Source organism: Hesperophylax consimilis, chromosome 23 (assembly GCF_061612785.1).
Source record: "Hesperophylax consimilis isolate HC1 chromosome 23, BYU_Hcon_1.0, whole genome shotgun sequence".
In the NCBI taxonomy this organism is placed as follows: domain Eukaryota; kingdom Metazoa; phylum Arthropoda; class Insecta; order Trichoptera; family Limnephilidae; genus Hesperophylax; species Hesperophylax consimilis.
The window spans coordinates 27,600,623-27,626,001 of NC_142858.1; the positions used below are offsets into that span (position 1 = coordinate 27,600,623).

The 25,379-nt window shown below is 34.0% G+C and overlaps 1 protein-coding gene across 1 annotated transcript in view; it reads left to right on the top strand.

The window, feature by feature from the left end:
• Positions 1-25,379, top strand: part of LOC149412518 (WD repeat-containing protein 47) — a 238,379-nt gene that overhangs the window by 77,720 nt on the left and 135,280 nt on the right. Inside the window, exon 4 of the mRNA XM_089645835.1 lies at positions 45-149. Within this exon, the coding sequence (XP_089501961.1) occupies positions 45-149 (105 nt within the window). The remainder of the gene's footprint in view (positions 1-44; positions 150-25,379) is intronic.

The window sequence follows — 25,379 nt, forward strand, 5'->3', positions numbered from 1 at the left end:
ATTCGGGATACTGAAATAAAACTTAACCTCTCTATAACTTCTAGGGCACAACCCCCAACGCCAGTCCCCACGCCTCCCCAGCAGATTCCACAGGCCGCCGCTCAGCCCTCGCGGAGTGTAGCGTTGCCAGTCGTCCAACAACAGCAACGGTGAGTGTCATTTTCATTACTCAGTCATACGTACATCTTTCATTATATCCCTTAAGTAAGTAATTCATTGTATTCACTTCCTTTGCTTTGTATATTCTCGAGCAACCGGTATTGTATGCCGATCTGGTATCGATTCTCCAATCCAGGCCGCTCGCAATCGTACATATATTGGTCGACAGTCTTATGGTCGAGTCTCGCGAAGGTACATAATTACATACGCCAAACGTCATTCCACTCGAATAACGAGTGGGTTGAACGACTCGTTGTGCTAGTGGAATAATGGAGGCCCTGTTCTACCGACGATTGATTTAATATAGAATAACGTTGGCAAGGTAACTCCCAGAGCTGATCAAAAGCAGGGTACTCACCAAGAGTGTAGCACCGTGTAACGTTACTGATACTGTATCAATCTGAAAGTGGGTACGGCTCGTCCACGGTAACCGCGTATCCAGCTACGAGCTCCCGGATCCGCCTTTAGTGCTCGCAGTGTGATCGCAGTGAATCCGCCGTCGGCGGCTCGCTGCGATCACACTGCGCTCCACCCGCGAGCGGCTCGCAGTAGGCTCGCGCCTACGTACTCACTTGATACAGTATCAGTTACGTTACACGGCTAGATGAGTACCCTGCTAAAGAATTGCGATTGGGCGAGCACAAAATGCTGTTGATTAAATTAGTATTCTAGGGTGCAGTACTAAGAATTATTTTTAATGATAAACGAAAGCTTTAATGACTTTTTTTTTAATGCATAGCATAACATTTTTTTAGCAATAATTAATAATATTGAATTATTTATTAACATCCCGTCGGCGGGAAGTATTTTTTCTCGGAAGATTTTTTCAAATTATATGTTTCATGCTAATAATTATAGCTTAAAAATAATATATTATTTTTATTAATGATTATATACATACTATGTTTACATGTCATACAGTAAAACAAAAAATAGTCTTTCCTCACCATAAATAGACGAGGCTCTTGTGTTTGGTGAGGGAATTCTGCCTCATTTATAAAAAATTATATTATCAAAATATTGTAAATAATGACCAAAAGATAAGTAGGAAAAACGCAGGTTTTTTTCAATATTAGATTATAAATTAAAAAAAATAATAATAACAGATATGTGGACTCTTATAATAGTAGTCTAAGATAATTTTTCAATTTTAGCTGAAATTCATGAATATTTTTTAGAGTTACAGGAAGGTTGTTAAAGTAATTATACCTAGATAGAGATAGAGGTATGGTAATTAAATCCTCTTCTTCTCTCGGGACTTCTATCAGAGGTTGACTATACTCACGACAATCTTCGCATCCAGACTTCATAGTATATTGTTCTCTTTAAATCTAAACTCTAACCAGTCACAAAGTTTGTTAATGGAAACTTAACTTTACTGATAAATAATAGCGACTCTTCTCATAATGGCATCTTCTGGTCAGAGTCCTATTAAATGATTATAGCATTTTTAACAGCAGTTCCAAAAGCACCTAATTGCAGTAGTAATCTTAACATTTTGTTCATGCCCGAGAGTCGTGATCATGCTGAACTTTAGTGTTCATCTGTTATGTCATAATTAACCTCAACTTGCTGCTTTTGTCGGCGGTCTCAAAGGTGAGAAGAAACTATTTGTCGATTCTTGGATTTGACCAATACAGTTACACGGTGTACAGAATAGGATGCACACTTGCGCACTTTCTCTGACTCGTCAGCTTCGTCAACAACGCAAATTTCCTCCCAAGCGATGACGCAATTTCTGGCCGCTCTAATTGGTTTAAGAACCGTATTTAATTAAGAATGTGGACTTCCAATGAGAATATTATCTAATTTGGTCCCATTAACATCGCCAATTGACAATAAATTGCTTCCTAATAGTTAGTGCAGTACATCGTTCCCAATACCCAATGAGTAGAAGGCAATCCAACTATTCAATAATAATTTACTAGATTTGTTGCCACGCCGATTGTATCAATTGAGAACAGTTGTGTATTGCATTCAACTATATATTCCACTTCTTTGAGTTTTGCTTCAATTAGGTACTGAACCTGATGGTTGGTAGTTTGAAACCAAATATTTCTCTTGAAATGGCACATGTATTCTTTCTGGCACGTGTTTTCGACCTGTTGCAAATCGCTTTGCAACAGGTCCCTCACCCTCTTCAAATCCAGTGGGAACGCGGGACAATATTTAGAAAACCGCAAATGGGTACCTAAATGGGTAGGGAGAATTTTGGTAAGCTAGTGTCCTGGTGTTATTGAAGTAAAAAGGTAAGAAATGTCGGCATGATTTTTTGGGAACATTGATATTGATACATTGAAGTAATTCGGGACAGTCAATTTTAAAATGTAGTATTCTTTGTAACAGTATTAAATCTGTGCTTATTCTTCTTTCTGAAAGTTTCGAGACATTTTATCCAAGAGGTAATAGTAATTTATGTTTTATATAGGAATATGCAATTTTTGATTTATAAACCTTATAAATTTCCGTTGAATCTTTTCAATGTTATCTGAATGAATATTGAAAAATGGAGACCATAACTTAGAGTTATACTCAAGTTGGCATCTGACAAGGGTTTTATATAACATAATAAATGTTCCTAAATTATTTAAATCTTTTGCAGCTCTCAAAACAAAGCCAAGAGTCTTTAGGGCCATGTTGATAATATTATTAATATGACATACAAAGGTGAGTTTACTGTCGAACATAATGCCTAGATCAATAATTTTATTAACACAAATTAAATTTTCATCATTTAATAAATATTGAAAAAAATAGGATTACTTATTTTGGATTATGAAATATTACAAAAAAGACATTGCAAAAATAACATAGTTGGTCTTTTAAGAGAATTTTCGTATTAATCATCTGTGGTACTAGTAATATTATAAAGATACATTGAAAATGTAATGTTATACTATTTTCAGAAGACGCAATTAAGACGTTAAATTATTGTTAGACGTCAATTAAAACGTAAAAAACTTAGGGTGTTCTAAACACATGACGTGAACGGGCATTTGTGCACTGCAGCCCAGCTGCGGAAAACGCTCTCTCTGCTTCCACACTAGTTAGTTGGTGGGATTGTTAGCGCAGAAAGTTTTTTGTGTAAATTGAGTATTTTTCAATTCTGAAATCCCAGAAATTCCGCACATGAAAGTCACGCTAACCGCCGAGATCAAATATTACAAATAATGCACCATACGAAAGATGAATAATGCAAACCCTAGTTGCAAAAGTTGGCAAACCACGCGTGACGGAATTTGAAATAAATAGATCAGAATTGATACGCTTCGGATGTATGCAGTGTTAAGAAAGGATCGCATTGATGCTTTAAACGTATTAAGCTTCTGAAAAAACATTAATATTATTAAATAAGATTGATGAATGATATATGACATATTATGCAGAAGTTCTTGGAAGAAAATACAGAGGTTGGTCAAGAAATTGAATTTTTTTGGCACTATAATTGAGTGTATGTAATATCTAATTGTGAGTCAACAAATAATACGAAAGTGGAAGAGAAGAAATGAATACTATCAAATGTGATGTTTGTGGTTTGATACTATTGAAACTGGAAGAGAAGAAATGAACACTATCAAATGTGATGTTTGTGGTGTGATACTATTGAAACTGGAAGAGAAGAAATGAATACTATCAAATGTGATGTTTGTGGTGTGATACTATTGAAACTGGAAGAGAAGAAATGAATACTATCAAATGTGATGTTTGTGGTGTGATACTATTGAAACTGGAAGAGAAGAAATGAATACTATCAAATGTGATGTTTGTGGTGTGATACTATTGAAACTGGAAGAGAAGAAATGAATACTATCAAATGTGATGTTTGTGGTGTGATACTATTGAAACTGGAAGAGAAGAAATGAATACTATCAAATGTGATGTTTGTCGTTTGATACTATTGAAACTGGAAGAGAAGAAATGAACGTGATGGATTCATACGTCTGTCACTCCTGGACACATTGACATTAAAAAAATTTAAAATGTAGAGCAATAATGGAGTTGTATAATAGTGATTGTAGTTTTTAGGGAAATTTCCAAAAAGAGATCTTCATCCCAATTTATTTTTGTATATTCTCAGAATGCTTATAAAAATGGTTTATACCTATATAGAAACGGATTTCATTGCTTCTCGTGCCTCTATTATTAAATGTTCTCAAATTCTTCCTTTTATTCATATTTACTTCATTTTCTCAACGTGTTTAGTCTTCTTGAGTAAAATAGGTTCTGCAAGCTTAGTTTATGAAGTTCCGTCCTGTTTTCTTACAAGATGACACGTAAATGCCCACATTAAGTTATCATAATCTGTATATAGATCGTGAATCATATGATAGAATGCACACAATTCACCTACCAAATTACAATAATACTACTATTATAAAGGTACCCAGTAGTCAATAACAATCTCGAGTAATTTTTTGATTTGTGCATAATGTAGCGCTCGCCGATGAGTAACACGCGGGCCTTGCGTGGAATGCATTAATTTCGCTTACATAACGCGATCTCGCCAACATGTGGGCTGCGAATAATTCGCCCGAGAAAATGGTCAACTAGTGAATTGTCACACTTCTTATTGATGGTCACTAGTTAATGTCCGATAAACATGTTTTAAAAAAGGATAATAAATTGAAATGCATCCTTGTACTGCGCGGGTACTAAGTTCTCTCTCCTAGCTTATAACTTCGACCTCCGTGGCAGATCGGCAAGTTTATTGTATCCCAATCTCGAATTAAATAGCTTTAGATTTGTTAAGTGACTAACCTGAAAAGTCTAATCATCCATTCAATCTTCATTTTCCCCGTCTCCTTGCCCTCCCCAATTCATCCAGCCTTACACGGAGAACAAGTACTTTAAAAAAATATTGTTAATTTATTAAGAAACTAATTATTCGCATTACGGTTAATAACGAGATTGCAGGCCCTTAACGAATGAATTGATAGGTTTCCTGATATACTTTCAGAAAAACACGAAAGTGTTATGCGATGTCTGAACACATGTTCATAAAAAAATTACTATAATATTTTGGCACATCGTCATTGTATAATATCAGGACATAAAATGCAGCTACATGAACACGTGTTTCGACATTCTAAAAATGTACTAAATATTAATAAGAAACTGCCTGCAATCCCGTTTTGAACAGGATTTTAATAAATCAGCATTACTAATTTTTATGAGTGTGAGAATAATTCGTCATCACAAAAAAGACTTATATCCACAGACATATGAATATTCATATGTCTGTGCTTACATCCTATTTTCTTAGCAGTATGCGACTCGAGTATACTCGAGTATATACGAGTATACTCCTGCATACTCAATTAATTGATTGATTTAAGATTTACAGCGGCCTACCCACTTCGTGAATCGTGACTGGTTAATTAATTATTTTTTAATGTTTAAGATATAAAGGTATTACTATTTTTTATATTAGATAAGACAAGTATAAAATCCCAAACAGTTCAGTTCGGGAAGACCTTCGATCAGCGATGACACCTGCTAGCGAAGTTCCCGATTAATATGATAACTGTGTTACCTCAAATCTAACTATTGTGGTCGGTGTAATAGTGCCTACGTGTTACTCGTGGATTATTGCAAAGGCTTCAAAGACTATTATGGACATCAATTGCGGATTTTTTTCTATCAGGGTGCAAAGGTAATTTTAAAATAATTAAAAATATTTTTTTTTGCTGTAGACAATAAAAATGTGAGTTACATTATTTGCACGTATATTTTATAAATATTACTTTTAGAACCTCAGGGTAATTTGTTCGCTTTTGGGAACAACTTATATACATCATTGTGTCTCCCTTAATGGCATGGTGAGAAAAACGATTTAAACGCTGTTAGAAAGAGAAAACACCATTCTTTATATATAAATCTTGAAGTTAACCACAGAGGTATTAAAATGTGCATATTTATGTAACCAAAGGTTTAGACCACATTTGAAAAAAAAAATTATATTTATAAATTATTTTTACATCATACGACAAAAAAGTGAGGTGTTAGTAGTTTGTAATATATTTGTCTAATAAAATGTGGGTGTTTTTATTTTTTTCCGCTATCACTAATTTTAGTTACAAAAAAACGTAAGGTTATGCATTTTTTAATGTTTGATTTAAAATTTTTAATATAAAAAAAAAATTATTTCTAATAATTAAATTTGATTCCATATTTCGTCACCTTTCAAAAACAGTTTTTAGTTTTTGGATAAGTTTAGAAATATTTCTTTTATTTGGATTTTATGGCAAAGTATAAGTAATCCGTCTTTCTGACATAATATCCAAGAAGCCCCGGGGTTAAGGGCATTCTTGATCATGTAGGTATACCTTATCAGAAAAGAGGATCTCTTGTGCCTGACAAAGGAGCCATGAATCTTACTTCGTTTTTTTAAATTTATGTGTGTTTTATTATATTTTACGTTTGCTACGTAATTTTTTGTAATAAATGTTTTTTTATGTAATATTTACATATAAATAGCACTTTTTGTGTTTTCGGGTTGAAAATTTTATCGCTTATTAATACATATTATAGATTCTTTAATGAGATACTGCAAGTAGAATACCATCTTCTCGAAATTTGCTGCATTGGATTTTATTTTGATAAGTGTTTGTAAGCATGGAATAAAAAATTACCAGGGCTATAAAATGCTTTCAGGTGAATCTCCCACCTATGAACCCCTTTTAGGATACGGCTTTTTTGTGTAATGTAATGTATTTACTATAATACGTAATACCTATCATTAGAGACATCCATTCATAGCATTAACGATATTTTCGCGAATTAAAGCGATAAATGGTGTTTTTAGCGATTGTAAAAAAGATTTTTTAGTCGATATAATCTTGTATTGACAGATCGTAGAACGAACATGACACACTACTGAAGAAACATGTGCCATGTTGAGTTTCAATCAATAATACAATAAACATGTTTCAAGAGATTTTGCTAATTTAATTGTTTTTCCCCTCTTGCCGACTCTCATTCCTTGACGTTATCCTATTTAGTTATAAACGCTATGAAAACGCAAAATTAAAGCTATAAAAGCTATTTTTTCAATAATAAATGCTACATTTCTTAAAAATTAAAGCTATGAATGCGTATCTCTACCTATCATATTATTTATTACTAATAAATAACTACAATAATGTATTGTGTTCTTCAAAAACTCACTAACACTTATATGGAAGAGTAGTATTAAAATCTCTTAATATGTAAAAACACAATAATTTTAATGATTTTATGTGCAATTACTTTATTTTTTTTATTCATTCCGGCATTTTCTAATTTCTTGTTAAAGGCATGTTTTGTATAATTAAGTCTGTGAAACATCTGGCCCATAGTGGAACAATAACAGATATTTGAAACTTTGAAATTTGACGAATTGTTTAAGTTCTGTGAATCAACCGCTCCTTGGTCTAATAGGTCAGTAGTTCTACTCTGAACACGGTAAAGGAATTCCAAAAGTAATAACAATAACGAAGCAATTTCCCGCCACGGTAGCCAAGAAGCTTAATGTTGAACAAATTAACTCGAAAAAGTTTCGAAAATAATAAAAGTAATGGCAAGCGTCACGTTCGCGTAATTCGCTGCGGAATTCCTCCTCCGAGAGTCGGGGCGCCCGCGCCGGGAGCTATTATCTGTGGGGGAAAAGTGGGGATGGGGGTGAGGGGTACTCGCGGGGTTAAGTCCAATTTATGCCGGTCGGCTCCTACAATCATTCTCACGAGAAACTGGCTTTACTACTACCCGGCTTCCCACGAGTTTCGACATACTTTTTTTTTCTAAATTTGTCTCACCTCTTTATCTTAAAGTCGTTTTTAGTTTTCATATTTTTCCTTTACGAGAGATGGAAAGTCTGATAGAGATATTGAAAGAAGGATACATGCAGGTAACTGCATTAAGATGAAGCTACAAGCCAAAGATGTATATTACTTAGTTTACCTTATATTGTAGGTAAAATGCATTAAAATCGCTTGACAGACGGAGTCTAGAAACGTTCGATTACAAGCACAAAACTGGTTTTTATTTTGTAAAAAAATTTATAAGACAGCAAAAAAAGTTGATCTAGACTGTCACAGATAATCTTAGCTATAATACTGTATTTTTTAAAAGTTTTTTCCTTTATGCGTTCATACATTTCTATTGAAAAAATATTATTTTCAGTAGTTTACATTTATTTTTTAATTGAGTAATTTTTATTTTTTTTATTTGTATTCTACTCAAGCGAAACGATAGGAAAACCTTCAATTTATCTAAAGCATATTTTTTGGTATTCACAATGTAAACCAATTCGTTATAAAGATAAATCAAAATAGTGATTTAGCATTAAGCTTCGCCTTAACGGAGGTCTGAACGCGGTAACAAAGTTTTTTCCTTTATGCGTTCATACATTTCTATTGAAAAAATATTATTTTCAGTAGTTTACATTTATTTTTTAATTGAGTAATTTTTATTTGTATTCTACTCAAGCGAAACGATAGGAAAACCTTCAATTTATCTAAAGCATATTTTTTGGTATTCACAATGTAAACCAATTCGTTATAAAGATAAATCAAAATAGTGATTTAGCATTAAGCTTCGCCTTAACGGAGGTCTGACGGCCGGCGTGGTCTAGTGGTATACGCTTTTGACTACAGATCCGAAGGTCGCGGGTTCGAACCCGGCGTGCGCAAATAAATTTTATTTGATTGATTTGTGTTATTTCACAATTAATTAATTAAAATAATATATAGTATATTTGCGGCACGTTCCAGAGTGGAAGATACTACCAGTATCGCCCTGGTGTAAGACCACCATTCAGAATTGAAACGTTGCTTGAAATGGCTTTAGCCGTGTTTGGTGACCAGATCTGAATAGCCAGGTACTTCCCCACCTTCCTCTTCCCCATCTCCCTCCCCTCCCCAATACCCTCAGCCTCACAACATACCCCAATTGGGGATGCCATAGTCTCACTGGCTCCAGACGGGAGCAGTTGGGACTCTTGTGCGGTAATACTGTAAAAAAAAAAAAAACAAAAAAATTGTCCAAAGAAGCGAAGCTAGCAGTCCACAATGGAGTACTGGTACCTACTTTGATGTATGGCATGAAACTAAGAGGAAGGACGAAAGCAGATTGAATGCTGTATAAATGAGATCCCTGAGGCGTATGTGTGTCAAAACCATGTAAGATCGTTTTAGAAATGTGGAAATCCACAAAGAATTCATGGCTGATATAAGCGTGATGAGTAAGATTAAGAAAGGGACGCTTAGATGGTTTGGGCGTGTAGCGCGAATGAACGAAGAAAGGAGTGTAAAAATAAATGAAGATAAGGCACGATCAAATGAAACAGATACTTGGGTCGGGCCAAGTCAAGAGTCAGAATAATATAAGAGTATGTATGAAAGCGAATGAAGCAAGGAGTGTGTGCCAAGTTGTTTGTCGGTTCGTCCTCTCTGCTTACCACGGCGGGAAATTGCGTGATGTTTAGTTAGTTAATATTTTTCTTAATTTGATAAAATATTGTTTAAAATATACCGGTCATATTTGGTTAAAATTGAATGAATTTGAAGTCTTTATTGTTTTGAAGGGCAACCTACCTACATTATCATTTCCCAAATTGACGAGGCATTTCCGCTGTGTTCTTCTAGTAGGTACTTCGTCAACATTGTCGATTGTATTGAAATGGACGGGTAGGGATTCTCGGAACTGATCGGAAGGACATGCACTTCCTGCACATCGGAGTACGTGTGTATTCGTGCGAGGATTTACGCGTAGCGGTGGGTGCGCCATCTTCTGGCACACCCTGCACGTAGGTACCTACCTGAATAAATATTCTGAAATGGGATATTATTTATTTTGTTAGTGTCTTTAGAGGTGCTCCTTGGATGAGCGGCAAGAACTTTGATTCGTGTTCCAGAAGTCGCGACTTAAAAACTGCAGGGATAAAAATATGAATTACTTTGTTAGTCGCTATGTTGAAAGACCACTACTCAGAATCAACATTTTTGAAATCACTCTATCAATGTAAGATTTATTTATTTATTTATTTACGACCTAATGGGCTTTTACAAAAGTAGTTAACAAGTAATACAGTTGTGTTACATAGTTTACAATAAATTATGATTTTTGATTAAATTAAGGTAAATTCAAATTAATAGTGTGGATTACGGAAAGCTAAATATGTATTAAGGAACATATACATATAAAAACAAAAGTGTATTCACTACAGAGTTGTGAATTCATACATCTCAGTAAAATGATTAAAAAGATTTCGTTTTATAACTAATACGGAATCTTTAAACATGTACAATATTCCCAAATTTATTGCCAAAATGATGTAGTCTATTTATAGGTGTATGAGATTGGTTAAGTATTTAACTAAGATTGAATAGCCAGGTATAAAATTCGACTTCTTTTCTAAATTTCTCTAAACTTGGCGACCATTAACGAATAGTGACTGGTTTCATGTTTTTGATTTCAAATTTCACTTCGATGCTCATATCTAGATATTTATTTATGTAAATGTAAATGAGAGTGTCGTTTGTTTGATTTTTAGTTTTATTCTGAGATTTATGAAATTTGCACTCTTGGGCTTCCAAACAAGAGGAAGGTAATCTCTGTGTAAAGCCCGGACAGCGCCGGGGGACTTGAACTAGTTGTGAATAAAGTTTTTCGAAAACCTGGAACTTACCTTCTCCTTTATTATACGCTGCGCTTCAATTCCGTATGGACAGTTTACGATATCTACAAATACACCTTTGAAAGTATCCAAAAGAAATTTCTGTAATACCTTAGTTACAGAATGAGCGTTCCTAAACGGGATTACGTTAACATGCTTTCGGACTACGACGTCTCCACTCTCTCTAACTGGCGAACCTTCATTGACCTCATAACTCTGAACAAAGTCTGCAATAAATTTATCGACTATCCTAACATACTTGAATTAAAAACGAAAAAGTACCATCCAGAACTTCTAGGTTTAAGGCGATGCCCTACGTCTTGTAATATTTTAAATTCAGCCGCTATCAATAACAACCCTTACGTGGATGGCGATAAGGTTTAAATTCCCGCTTAACACCATCCGCCTGTTTTGATTTATGCAAGAAAAACACATGGCCAAAAAGTGCCTTTTATTTTATTTTGTGGATGTTCAGGCATAAATATTTAATTTTTTTTCGATCATTAACTTAATTTGCCACATTATACAATAAAATAATAACCGAAAATGGGTTCGTAAGTTGGAGATTTTGAACTTTAAAGCAGTTTTCATAGGCCTTTACATTATTTTTTTCTGGACTTATAAAAAGACTTATCTAAAAAATACTCGATTATTTCAAAGGCCAAGATGTATTCTACTCGCAGTATTTAATTAAAGCATCTGAAACATTTGTAGGCGACCAAATTTTCAAACCAAAAACACATGATTTTGCATTTCTACGTATGGCATCGCCTTAACGTATTTTTCTACGTTAGCCGGACGCGTCCATATGTTGGTGTCACGGATCCAATCAGAAGAATGTGCGACTTGTCCAATTAACATTATTCCCCGAAGGATTCCGGCACAATAATTGCTTTCAATATTTTGATGTTTGTTTGTTTTTTAGTTTTATCTCCATAAATTTTATTAAGACATATTATATTACAAACACTCTCTCGATAAAGCTGATGCTTATGTTCAGGAGAGGAAACCTCATATATTACCAACTGTACAATTATAACTTTTCACAATAATATACACTTATTGTGAAAAATTATAAAAAAGGAATATTTTTTAAGTGATCATTTTCAAAGCGACGTTAGACGTTTAAAGTGAAATTTTAATGTTATAGAGTGAAGTTAAGTGAAAAATTAGACACACATATATTATTGTAAAATGAAAAATTTAAGTTAGTTATAAAAAAAAAAGTTTTCAAGTGGTAATTTCCCAAGCGAATTTTAAAGTGAATAGTTAGGAAATGAAATTTTAAGGGGAAAAGTTACATAGTGAAGTTAAATGAAAAGAAAGACATGTATATTATTGTTTAAAGTTATACAATGTTATAGTTAAGTTATAGAACCTTTTTTAAAGTGAAGTTATAAAGCAATTTTCCTGTAAATAAAAGCCTCGACGTACTTCCTTTTGACATTATGTACATTGATGCTACGCCACACTTTGTCGCCATTATAATATAATTTAATTTACTCAAATTTTCTTTACAAAACGACCGGCAATGTGTCACGAAAGGAAATAAATACACCGGCAAATATGACGTTATGTTAATATGTCGCTTTCGTATGTAAATTAACTTTAAATGAGTTGCTCGTTTATATTAAATATTAAGTAAATGAACAAGAATCCTTTATATCCATCATTTACTATTTTGGCGTATTAATTATACATTCTAATTATATTCAAGGTGCTCTGCTGTTGTGAATGCACTTGCTTGGCCATACTTATATACTACATTTTTTTATCTTGGTATTTACTTTGATGTTATAAAAAATATGATGTTGATATATCCTTACTTAGGCAAAACTAATCTCAGAATCAGTTACGATCATTGACTCTTTCGTGTTGACGCAAAACTCAACTCAGAATCAGTTACGATCATTGACTCTTTCGTGTTGACGCAAAACTCAACTCAGAATCAGTTACGATCATTGACTCTTTCGTGTTGACGCAAAACTCAACTCAGAATCAGTTACGATCATTGACTCTTTCGTGTTGACGCAAAACTCAACTCAGAATTAGTTACGATCATTGACTCTTTCGTGTTGACGCAAAGGTAAACTCGGAATCAGTTAGAATCATTAACTCTTTTGTGATGAGGCAAAAATCAACTCAGAATCAGTTACGATTATTGACTCTTTCGTGTTGAGGCAAAAATCAACTCGTGTTAGAGAATTAAGTTTGGGTAAAAAACTTGTATGAAAACATATTTTTTTCAAATCAGCATTAAACCATTTGCTCAAGTCACCAGCCGCCTCTGCATTATGTAGAACAAAGTTTCATGGAAACAGTTTCAAACTAACGTAGTTTGGGGAAATAAGTTGTAAATTTTGATTTGAGTGTTCGTGGTTAATTGCTTTTTGAAACACTCATTCAAGTCTTGATCCGCATAACTTGAACACATAACTTGTTATTTGACTAAAGACGAGGTAGCCTAACACCGCATAATACCCCAAAATTAAAGCATTATTATAGCTTGTTATTGTTTGTAATATTGCCAATGCCAGGGGATATGGCACGAGTACAGTTGACCGAATGCAGTAGGAATCACATTCCTGAGAAGTATGAGTGGTTATTCCACATAAGGCCGAACGATGAGATCAGAAAAGAATGCAAGGCAAATGCAGCGGTAAGGATACTTATAAATGTAATGTCAAATTTTAATAAAGGTCTTATGATAAAAAAAATATATTTATAGTCTTCAAATAAATTTTTAAATGCGAGTATTAAAGAAATAAAAGCAAGTTAGAATTGTCACTCGAAGTGAAGTGAAACGAAGCGATTTGTTGATGGATGTCGGATGTAAATCAAAATCTTCCCTCGAAGTGAAACGCAGCTATTGGTCATTTTCCTCTCAGTAAGCCGTTCTACTATTCTGTTTACGCGTAGAATAACGCATATTTTACTATAACGTACAGTTGCGCAAGTGAGCAGCTTACGGACAGGTTGTGAACTATGGTTATAATAAAGATTATATACATTATTTATACATAAATGTATAAATTTGGATCAAGAAGATTGGTTTTAACTTTTGATTTGATTTTTCGAGTAAATCGAGTCGAAGTTGGAATTTTTAGGACAAATAGGTAAAATTTGCTAGGGATTAACTGTTGTACATTGCATCGAAGCGTATACCCGGATTTTTTTTTTTTTAACATTTGAAAAATTTTAAGAAGAAAAAAGTACTCGGATCGAAAAAAAAGTTTTTGTTTGTTTGTTTTTTACGTGATTTATAATCATCACCAGTTTTCCTGTTGTACTACAAATTTCCAGAGACCGTGTATATATTTACCTACTCACGTTGAGCAACTAGATCTATCTTAAGAATGTAAAATTTACGAATAGTGTAAAAATTCATTATTGTCACGTTATTGTTCGCTTCAGAACAGGTCTCTATTGCCCTACTTAGGGGAATAGCACGGTAGAAATACGTTGAAACAGCATTGATCGACCATAAAAAGTGCATTGCAAACACTACTCTCGCAAAGAGAAGCAGCATTTACTTTTCTTTTTTTTCATACGAAAGGCACGCTGTTTTCGCATATTAGTTCGCAAATAAAGGCTGTTTACTCTCCGTGGCGGTTGAGAAAAACAAACCAGTCCCCGGACTTATTACAAAGTATTTTCAAACGGTTTAATATCTTGCATTGTTTCTTCACTGCTGTGTCTGGACTGTAACGTTTACACATCCATTCGTTATAAAGAACTAATACAAGACCATTGTTGTGACGGTAAGAAATGTCATACTCTTTATGAAATGAAACCGCAGTCTATTGTTTGAAATAATTGTCGCTTAGAAAAAAGAGGTGACAAAACTGCAGAGCCATTATAGGCTGCGGATATTGTTCAAGACATTTCATATATTTAAGATTGTGGGAGGGAAACCCTCGTCTGATTGAGAACCCCTTTTTCTAGCCTCTTAGTTTTCACAGTCATGTTGTAGGTCACCAATAAGAAACTCTGGGGTCTATTTGGATTGATTCCATTTCTCGACGGTTGATCCTCCTTTAGTTGATCCATCGGACACTTGATCCCCCTAAAGGATCATTTCTGTTGCACTTCCTTCGATGAGTTATTTTGTTTTTCGGCGGTATATCCCCTCTGCGTATTCTTTCAGGTATACGACATAAGTTTTAGCAAAAATATTTGTCTTGCGGATTTCCGCATATGACGACTGCAGATATTATAAGTTTATCGATTTTTTTGTCACATGGCCGTGTATCGTCTCTGTATACTTTACCAGACAGAAGGTACAACGGAAATATAAGGGGTAAGTGTCCGAGGGATCAACAGTCCGAGGGGTCAACTGTCAGGGGAAGCATGCCCGTACATAGAGATGATGTTGTTCTGGGCCTTTTACTTTCATAACATTGCTGGAGAAAGACCATTAATTTCACATTGGTAGGGAAGCGCGAACTTTTTCTAGTTGTCACAAAGTTCTGCAATTGATCATCAGCCAGACGAAAACTTTTGTCGTTCTATATCTTTAACGCTACTGGAGTCGTTGAGCTATTGGTCGATGTACGAATTAAAATCTCAGGAATTCGATCCATACCGTTTTTGGTGAACAGAGCTGAATCTTCCCCTCCCCACTACACACAACATACCCCAATTGAGGAAACTGTTGGGACTATTATGCGGTGTGCACATACAAAAAAAAATATATACCTATATGTTATGGTTAAGATTTTCACGGGTGTAAGATTTAGAATAATTTTTTCGGTTTACCCGCGTAACGTAGTCCTTTTAATTCCTGACGTTTCTGACAGATTTCACTGTCCATCTTCAGAGGCCTCATGTCATAGTTTTTGTCTCAAACTGAACGCTTTCGCGTGTCTGTTCGGTCCAGATGTCAAAATACAAGTGGGTGCTTATCAATTATTATGTCTAGAAAAAATACGTTCTGCGGCTGGAATTTGCCAGATGAAGTATAACGACGGTTCATAAATAATGTCAACAACGTTTTTGCAATATTTATTATGAATGATGGATGCGTTAATTTGATGAATGTCACAAGTGGAGACGATGTGCTATCGGCATTGAAGACATGCCAATGACATATTGATTTGTGTTAATTACCAGCACGGACTGCAGCAAATTACCCAGTGATTATTATAAAGTAATATTAATATTGTATATCAATAACTGGTAGTTCTGTGAACAGCGTACCACGCGTAAGGTTGATTATTCCGATTTGACAGTTCGTAATGTTCATTCAAACTCTGGCGGGGTAAAATTATGCTGTTCAACACGGCTACCATCTTGACACGGAAACACAAATAACATGTACAGAGATGTGAAATGCATAGAGCTCGAATTAAAACAGGACTTCGCTACGCTCAGTCAATAATACATTGACTTCCAATTTTCCGCTTTCTATTTCTTCATACCTTAAGATTTATTTATTTATTTTTAATTATTAAAAAATGATAACAAATTTATAATGTATTATTCCCAGTGAGTTTAAAACTCATTTCGGGAAAGACAACATTAGATTAAAGACAAGACAACATAAATACATAAAATAAATAAACGCAGAAGTTATTTTGGATTTTCAAAGAAAAAATGTGTCAGTCGTTAATAAAACTGCGGAGGAAATAGCTTTTAAGAGCTTTTGCCAATATTTTTTTGTTCGTTGCCGGAAGTTTTAGATTACTAGGTAATGCGCTGTATTGCTTCTGTGCAATGTATTGTAAGGAGATAATTCCAAATTTAGTCGTGTAAGTAGATGACAAGATGCACCTGGTTCGGTAAAACCGCATATATCTAAAACAAATTTAGTTTTTAAATTAAATTAGGGTTTTACCCCCAATGGAAATAGAACTTGTTATACGATCGTGTAAAATTATTTGGCATTCGCAATACCATTATCAAACGATTTATTTATTTAAATACAAACGGCAAAACATGTGCCATTAACATAAATATAAATATAAAGTGAAAAAGTATATAGCATAAAGTTTAAAGTATAAAATACGATATAAAATCTAAAAGTTAAATATAAAGTTAAGTGTAAAGTATTAGGACGGGTTGTTTCGGAGAATTTGAACAATTCTCCAAATTTCACGGTTAATTTTCAAGGACTGTGAAAGTTCTATTCGAGTTCTATTATAATTTCAGTTCTGTGAAGCAACTGGCCCATGTTGATATAATAACAGAACTTCAATAGGACTTTCACAGAACATAAAAATTACCTTAAAAATTTGACGAATTGTTCAAATTTTCCGAAACGACCCGTCTGCGTATATTAGCTTTGCATTATGGTTAGATAAGTGAAATTGAAAAGGTGCAATGGCACGGTGAAATAAATTAACTACCACCTTGTTTAAGAAAATATGTGGGCGAATAAATTATTTTTTACAATACAGGGTTTTCATGCATAACACAAAGGATAAAAATTTATTATAAACAATAATTATTATCCTGAAACACCTATATTAATTGAAAAAATCTCCCGAGATAAAATAGTTTTATTTTTTTATTATATCTCGACATTTGTTTCACCTCGGGGGAGATTTTTTCAATTTATTGAGGTGTTTCATAATAATCATTATTGCTTATATTGATTTCCTCCTTACTTTATTCATAATCATACATATTGTTCTATTATTATGAATTTTGACACTCGTGGTACACACATTCTCATTGCTCTATTATTATGAATTATGTCACTCGTGGTATACTTTTCTCATTGCTCTATTATTGTGAATTATGACACTCGCGGTATACATATTCTCATTGCTCTATTATTGTGTATTATGACACTCGTGGTGCAAAATTTCTTTCTACGAGTAAAGCGACTGTCCACTAAAAACCACTCCAGTATTATTTTCTTCTCGAATCAGTGTCTTAATTGTTTATATCCTTGCAACCAATTAACCCCAGTAATTATTTTGTCAATTACCATTTAGATTGCTTATCTCTTGTACGTAGGGAGGTAGGAACGTAAACTCAACAGCAACAAAAATACCATTGAATAGAATTGATACAAAAAAGAGATGAGAGAACTTGGTTGTTTCAATTGTGAGGTCTCACTCCATCAGAAAATGTGGCCTTTGATACGAGTAACAGCAGTAGTTCCAATCACCGTCGCTTTGCGTTCCTGATAAGCAGCACAAATTAAGCCTTAAGGATTTCGAATTGTTTGATCGTGAACAAGTTTAATCTACAAAATTGTTTACGTTTTATCTGGTCCAAAATTACAATCTCAACATCCCGAAGTATCACAACTCTGTCTTAAGAATAGCCCGAGATTCGAATTGCAATGAATTTTGTAAAATAATACTTAAGCCTTCAGGCCAATTTGTTCGCTTTTGTGAACAACTCATATGGTCTCACAGAAATCGTCGTCTCCCTTACTGTGTGGGGAGAAATAGGATCTAAACCATGTTAGAAAGAGAAAACACCACGCTTTATCTTCAAATCTAGAATTTAACCACAGATGAATTAAAACGTGCACCTTTAAGAAACCAAGGGTTCCGACGCAATTTGAAAAAACTTATGAGATTTCAAGATTTTTTATTTAATTATTTAAACGTCAAAAAGCGCTGTTTGCATTCAAACTATAATATTTCAAATAATATTAATGTTTATTTTTAATAATAAAATTCGAAAGCGTATTTCATCACCTTTTAAAGTCAGTGTTTAGTTTTTAGATACGTTCAGAAATATGCCATTTATTTGAATTTTATTGCATAGTGGAAAAGACCTTCTGACAGAATATAGCAGAGTTGAACATAATTCCTTCGCTGTTTTACTCGGAATAAATTCTTTTTTTGTTGATGCAATGTTACACAGATATAAGTGCTAAATTTAGTATAGTATTTATATCTTCTTGAATAAAAATTCTGCCGATTCCCCGTCTCCCGTTCTTGTTCATTCATGTTCAGCTTGCTATTGCCCTTATGACGAACAGTTCGACACCTACACGTACACGGAGAACACTTACTGATACTAAATAAGCGAATGTTTTATGAGGACGGCGGAACACGTGTCAAATCAAATACTGATATTGACATTTTGATATTGTTCCATTCCGTCATGATATCTATCAGGAAAATAACACGTATTCTCGATATATTCTGAATGATTAATTTTGTCTCAGAATAATGCACGCCACTGCCATGGGGTAAACTATCAAAACTTTTACAAGTTGTAAATTTTTGAAAACTGCGATAGAAGCAGCTACCGTCTATTCAATTAGAAATTGGCAATTTTGATAATACCACGTAATGACTAGGTACCTAAATTCTAACGGATCTACTTTGTGCACCCTAGATCGCTGCCTTGATCACCGCCGATATCACATCGGCTAGCGTTGAGTGCAGCATCGCTTCGCGATCATTTTCACTGCGACAGAGGCCGGTGTGTAGAGAAGACGCCAATTTTACCCCCACCACCGCTCTTCCTAAATCGTCTCCGATTGCAGGGAGGTGCGTAAGTCCTTTAAAAAAATGAACCCACCGACTCCTTCTAGTGTTGTTTCTGTATCGTTTCGTTTTGGGCTCTCATCTATTTTAAATTCAGAATACCATTAATATAAAAAAATAATCTTGTTCTAATGGACTTAAAGGATTTCATTATATCGTTTCACGCAGCAATAAGTATATATTTGAGGAACACCGCACTGGACTCACTGGTTAGTTGGCCAGTAGGTAGATGACTTGACAAATATATTCTAGACTTCAGAAACTCAGGCCTAGAGGGATCCCCTTTGATTGCGTCTGTATTTACCGGGCCCGGTAAAGAACATGCGCTTTTGTAGTTTTAACAACTGTTAGACTGTCGTGGTAATCTTTACCTCGGAAAGCGTGAACCTCGTTAAACCGCATCCGGCGCAGCCACAGCCGCCGTAAGATTTCTGCATTGTGTGAGTAGACTAGCGTATCTCCAGAACATTGCTGAGGAATGTGCACTCCACTGAAGAGATAAAGCGATGGAAGTGTGTTATGGGAGTGTCCTTACCCGAAGTAAGCCCAACCATTCCTTATGATTGCTTTACAGAATGCTTTTTTCACACCGATCCCCATATCGGGAGAAAAATCTTCGCTTTGACGATCATTATTTTCATACTTACGATTTCATACAGATAGTTGCTATTAGATAAGAAATAATATTTTTGGACGGTACTAAACACCTTGAACATAACCATAGATCGCAATCATGAAAGTATGTGTCTCTGTCATTTGCGAGCTGTGTCACGTGCTTGGTCGTTAATCAATCGATGTTTTTGTTTATCCGTTCGTCATTTGAACCTACTAATCATAACGCTTTTTATATGTACTAAAATTACCTACTTGATCACCTTATGATACTTTGTTGATGAAAAAGAGATAGTGTAAAGCAGTCATTACTTTCGAAGTTAATCAAACGGTTACAAACATATACTGATTTAAATTTAATTTTGCTGACTTGGTCTTTTGTAAACAAGGAGTTTAAGTCCATTTTTTTAAAGTATTATCATTGTCCACATTCAAACTGAAATACCAGTATTTAAAAAAAAAGTAAATTAATTCTCTAAGTTCCCGCCGAAACGATTATAACCCGAGCGGTAAGAGGTAGATGTGTGCGGGACGTCATCTGTTCTATGCACGTCTACCGTGGGTAGTACTGGGTAGGCATTTGGAATGGATATTTTCTTTTTTCTTCATTATGGAATTCCAGTAATGTTTTTATCAATGGTAACCGTCTAAATAAATAATGTTTTTTTTTAATATAAAAATTTCACACTAAAATTAATTTTTATTTCATTATTTTAATATTTATACTACGTAGCTACCAGGCTATAACGTTTCTGCAGTTTGAAGTATACTCGCTTAACGGTGTTAAAACGTCGCTCTTACGTTAATTTGAAATAAATTTCTACTTATTCATTTAAAAAAAAAACGTTAATTTTGGGGGTATTGAGTAGTTTGAGTTGTGTTTTGAGCGAATAATTTCAATATTACCGCTTTAAATTTTAAAAATACGTTCTTAAATGTCGGGAGATAATGATAATTATTATTCGTACCGATGTCTAAAAAATACAAGATACATTACGATGCAATTTATCGATGTTCCTGTAAGTTTTTACGCAAAAAATGGTAGATGCGATCTGTTCTCTAACATTTTGATAATTTCACGAACTGTTGTTTTACAATAATTGTGTATATTAATGGATACTTATGAAGATCACAGTGACGACCATCGACATGACTAAAAACACAACCACAAAAATCATCACACAACATAAACTACAAAACTACACAATACAAAACTTTATGGCAAAAGATGTTAAGTTATTACATTGGACGTCAGATTTCATTTGACCAGAGCATAGCTTTTAAATCACTTTTCAAGAACAATTTATTAATTGTGATGGTGAAAATATAGAATTATATATGTGTATTCAGAATCGGCGATTTTAGGTCTACATGAACATATATTTTTCAAAGTGAAAACTTTTACTCAACTTCCTTATTGTTGACTTGATTTTTTTTCAAACCGGTATGATTACATTTCTAGGGATTTTCTGTTCAGTGGTCTACACCAACAGTTCCCCGGGGCACATCTGCGTTGCACGAAGCGACGCCCGATGCTACCCGATAACCTTAGAATATAGAACCACCTCTCTTTTCATTCTACTCTCTATAACCGTATTACGAAGACACATAATTAGAAGACACATATAGGTTCCCCGGGGGTAAAATGCGCTAACTTAGGGAGGTAATTCTACATTATCGTTGAAGTAAAAAAAGATTAATAACTTTTTCTAAATCCTTTACAACAATATTTTTCCATTCAAGTTATTTATTTTCCCATTCAAACAATTCATCTTCTTTACCTAAAAACTACCTTAAAATGTTTGAATTTCTAAAAAAGTTATTTATCTTTTTTACTTAAGGACACCCTGTATCTTAACTAAATAACTAACTAACACAAGTAGGAAGAGAGGAAAAGACAGAAAAATAACTCGGACTTGGCACACACTCCTCGTCTCATTCACATCCATACATCGTCTCATACATATTCTTCTATTATTCTGACTAATGACATAGCCCGACTCATGATTCACTTGATCGTGCCATGCCTTCCTCGGAGGTCATCGACCTTTTCAGCCATTCACGTTTGCGTCATATATTCTTCTTATACTAATTTCTTCGTTCATTCGCTTTACATGACCAAACCATCTGAGCGTCCCTTTCTTAATCTTACTCATTACTATTACATTAGCCTTGCATTCTTTGCGGATCTCTTAATTTCTCACACGATTTTACATGGTTTTACCACACATACGTTTCAGAGATCTCATTTCTTTCAGTCTTCTTTTATCCTTTCTCTGTCAGCTCCATGCCTCACTGTCATACATCATGGTAGGCACTAGCACTCCATTGTGGACAGTTTTTTGTTAGCGCCATCCGCCTTTGGTCCTCCATTAATGGAGTTACCTGTAGATACCCATCTTACAACATCTCTAATTTTCCCAATATTATTCAGTTTTGTTTTAAATTTAATGTGCGGTCATAAATTTAATAGTGGCAGAAAGAAATGCTGCAATAGTTTAAATAGCAACACCAAGATATAAAGGGTGTATCTTTATAAAAGCAATATGGTCCAAGTCCATATTTTAATATTCGATATACACGGTGTTCAGATATTAGTAATTCTTTCCGAAATGAGATGATTCTCCATTTTAATGTAAGGTTTTTTTTAATTTATAACTTTCTGAAGTCTTCCGCGTTGCTTGGGCTTTGCGCAGAGTTCTTCTGCTATGAGAGAAGTCTCTATCTTCTATCATTCAAAACAACTAGCAACTCTCTAAATACTCCTGGCACTAATAAGAACAAACTGTGAAATTATTAACTAAATCGGTCCAATAGTTTTTGAGTATTTAGGGCTCACACGAACGAGCATTGTCTTTTATTTATATAGATGTGATATACCTACACGTCATACAGAGGTTTTGCGTAAAAAAATTACATTGAAATGACAAATAATACATAATCAATCGTTCAATAACGGTGTACAGAAAGTAGGTATGTAACAAAGAAGTGTAATGAAGTCTTGATTAAGTGAAGTCAATTCAAAACTAGAGATTCGAGTAATTTAGTGAAGTTCTGAGGTCTAACGCAAAATATGTCCGGAATTGTGGTACTACAGTGTATATTATAATATTATAATCAACACACAACAAGTTGAAAAAATGTTAATTTGGTTCGTTGAAAGGGAATATGGAAAGTTTCAGGATCCTTAGTACAAGGTGATTGATATTGAATTTAATTGTGGCCAAAAAGATTCTAAATGGTTTATTTATAATTTTTAATAGAAATTGATGTCCATCTTGTCACGACGAATATTAGAACATGATATTTTTAACTCTTTGTAATCGAGATAAAATCGTTTCTTTTTGTATTTTTGAAGTGCATAAATCAAGAAAGCCATTTATTAGTCGTAAAAATGTGTCCTTAAAGATTATTTAAAAATAAAATATTTAATTACTCCGCTTTATTGCATGTAACTGTCATAGTTGTTGTTAATCTAATAAATGAACAACATAACACAAAATTCCGCCTGGCGATAACATAAACACAATATCTAATTCGTTTTAAAATGAATCATAATTGAGTGTTAATAAGGTGTATATATAACTAAGCAAAAGCAATGTTAAATAGTGCGATTTCACGGGCGTTTAATCATTACACGCCGAAATAGAATAACGCTGTATAAAGATTTTAGTTTTCATAATTTAGGTTTCTTGCACAATAACAAACTATTCTCAATCTCAAATTAATGACAATCATTAACCGTATCGTGTAAAAATGTGTAGGTACTCGTGCATCTCATCAATCATTTCGCAATATGTTTTTTTCAAAAAGGCCGCAAGATGACCATTCATGATTATTATTAGATTTTATTCTTAAATATCATAGAAATAAAAACTTAAACCTGCTTATTAGGAAAAAAAGAGAATGATTCATGATTATTACGTCGACAAAACAAAATAAAATCTTAATCACCAGTCAGTTGCTGAGCTGGGTCCCACCCAAGCGTCGTGTTTTAGATTCCTATGCTGGTTAAGTCCTCCATCACAATACAAGCAACATTTTCCGCTTACTGTGGTGGTAGTAGGAGATTTTAAAATATTGTCAGGTTATTCGTAACCCGGGAATGTTTGTCTTTCTTAAAAAAAAAGTTGTTAGTAAGTATATCTTCTACTTATATTGATGTCTCACGCGTTAGGTTTCGACGTCGAATAATCATTTATTCCAGAAGGTATTCATCGCAATACGTCCCGTAAATGGGAAATATACCAACATTCTCCTATAACAGATAAAAGCACACAGTAAACTTCTGTGCACTATGTTAAATTGAATTTTCTATTATTATCTTCCCTGGAGGAGAGTGTTATTGGATCTGTGTAGTTATGCGCCATTAGCTTGCCATGCGGTGCCTGCGAAGTGATTAGTTCATCCACCAACTCTTCTCCATTTTCATGTTCATTCCTCATTTCCTCTACCAGATGAACTGTTCCCAACCAATCGTCTTCCTCCTCAATCTTTTTCAGATGTAGTAATTCGTATTTCAGCTATACATCAATACTCAAACAATGTTTTCGCTTGGCGCTGGGATTAAAAAAAAAACTGATTTTCCAAATATGCATTCAGCTTTTTTTCTAAAATATTCTTTAAGTTTCTGTGTAATTTTCATTTAAAAACTTTTTTAAAGAGTTAAATCGATAACTGGCTCAAACAAACTCAAGTAACATTTAAAAAAAATGGTGAACATCACTTGGTCTTCAAGTTAGTTTGTTCAATTTGAAGTTCGAGTGATGTACCTACACATTTTATCTGGACAGCTTATACGCGCTTTGTGCACTTATCACTCAACGCACATGAAGATAAGGAATTCAACAATCATGAAAATGAGGTTTACACATATGGAGATGAGGAAATCATCAAACATGAAAATGAGGTTTACAAACATGAATATGAGAAAATCAACAAACATGATTATGAGGTTTACAAACAACGAAGATGAGGAAATAAACAAACATGAAAATGAGCTCTAGAAACATGAATATGAGGAAGTCACGATGTAACATCGATACAACCACTAAACAAGTCACAATACAATACGCAGTCCGCCTCGGAAAAGGAATCCCTAGTGAGTAGGACTGTGAATATCACTACTTAGGTACTATGTATTTTAACCACATGAGCATTCTAATATGATCCTATGATACGATTTTGACATTAATGCTTCGAAAAATGTATGAAAAACAAAATCAGTATCGTTTGGGCTAAAAACGTTAGGTTAGGTTAGGTTAGGTCCACTAATATTTTTCGGCGTTCAATAGGTTAAAAGTCATTGCTAAAAAAGAGTATTCCATTATAGGAGAAGCTGACTCATCGTGATTGAGTAATATAATTATTTATATATTCGACGCCCATACAGGCTTTTACAAATATTTGATATACATAATACTTTAGTGCAACAGTATTCAAGAAATTAAAGTTTGCTATTAGTTAAATAGAAATTCAATGTAGAAGAATAGTAT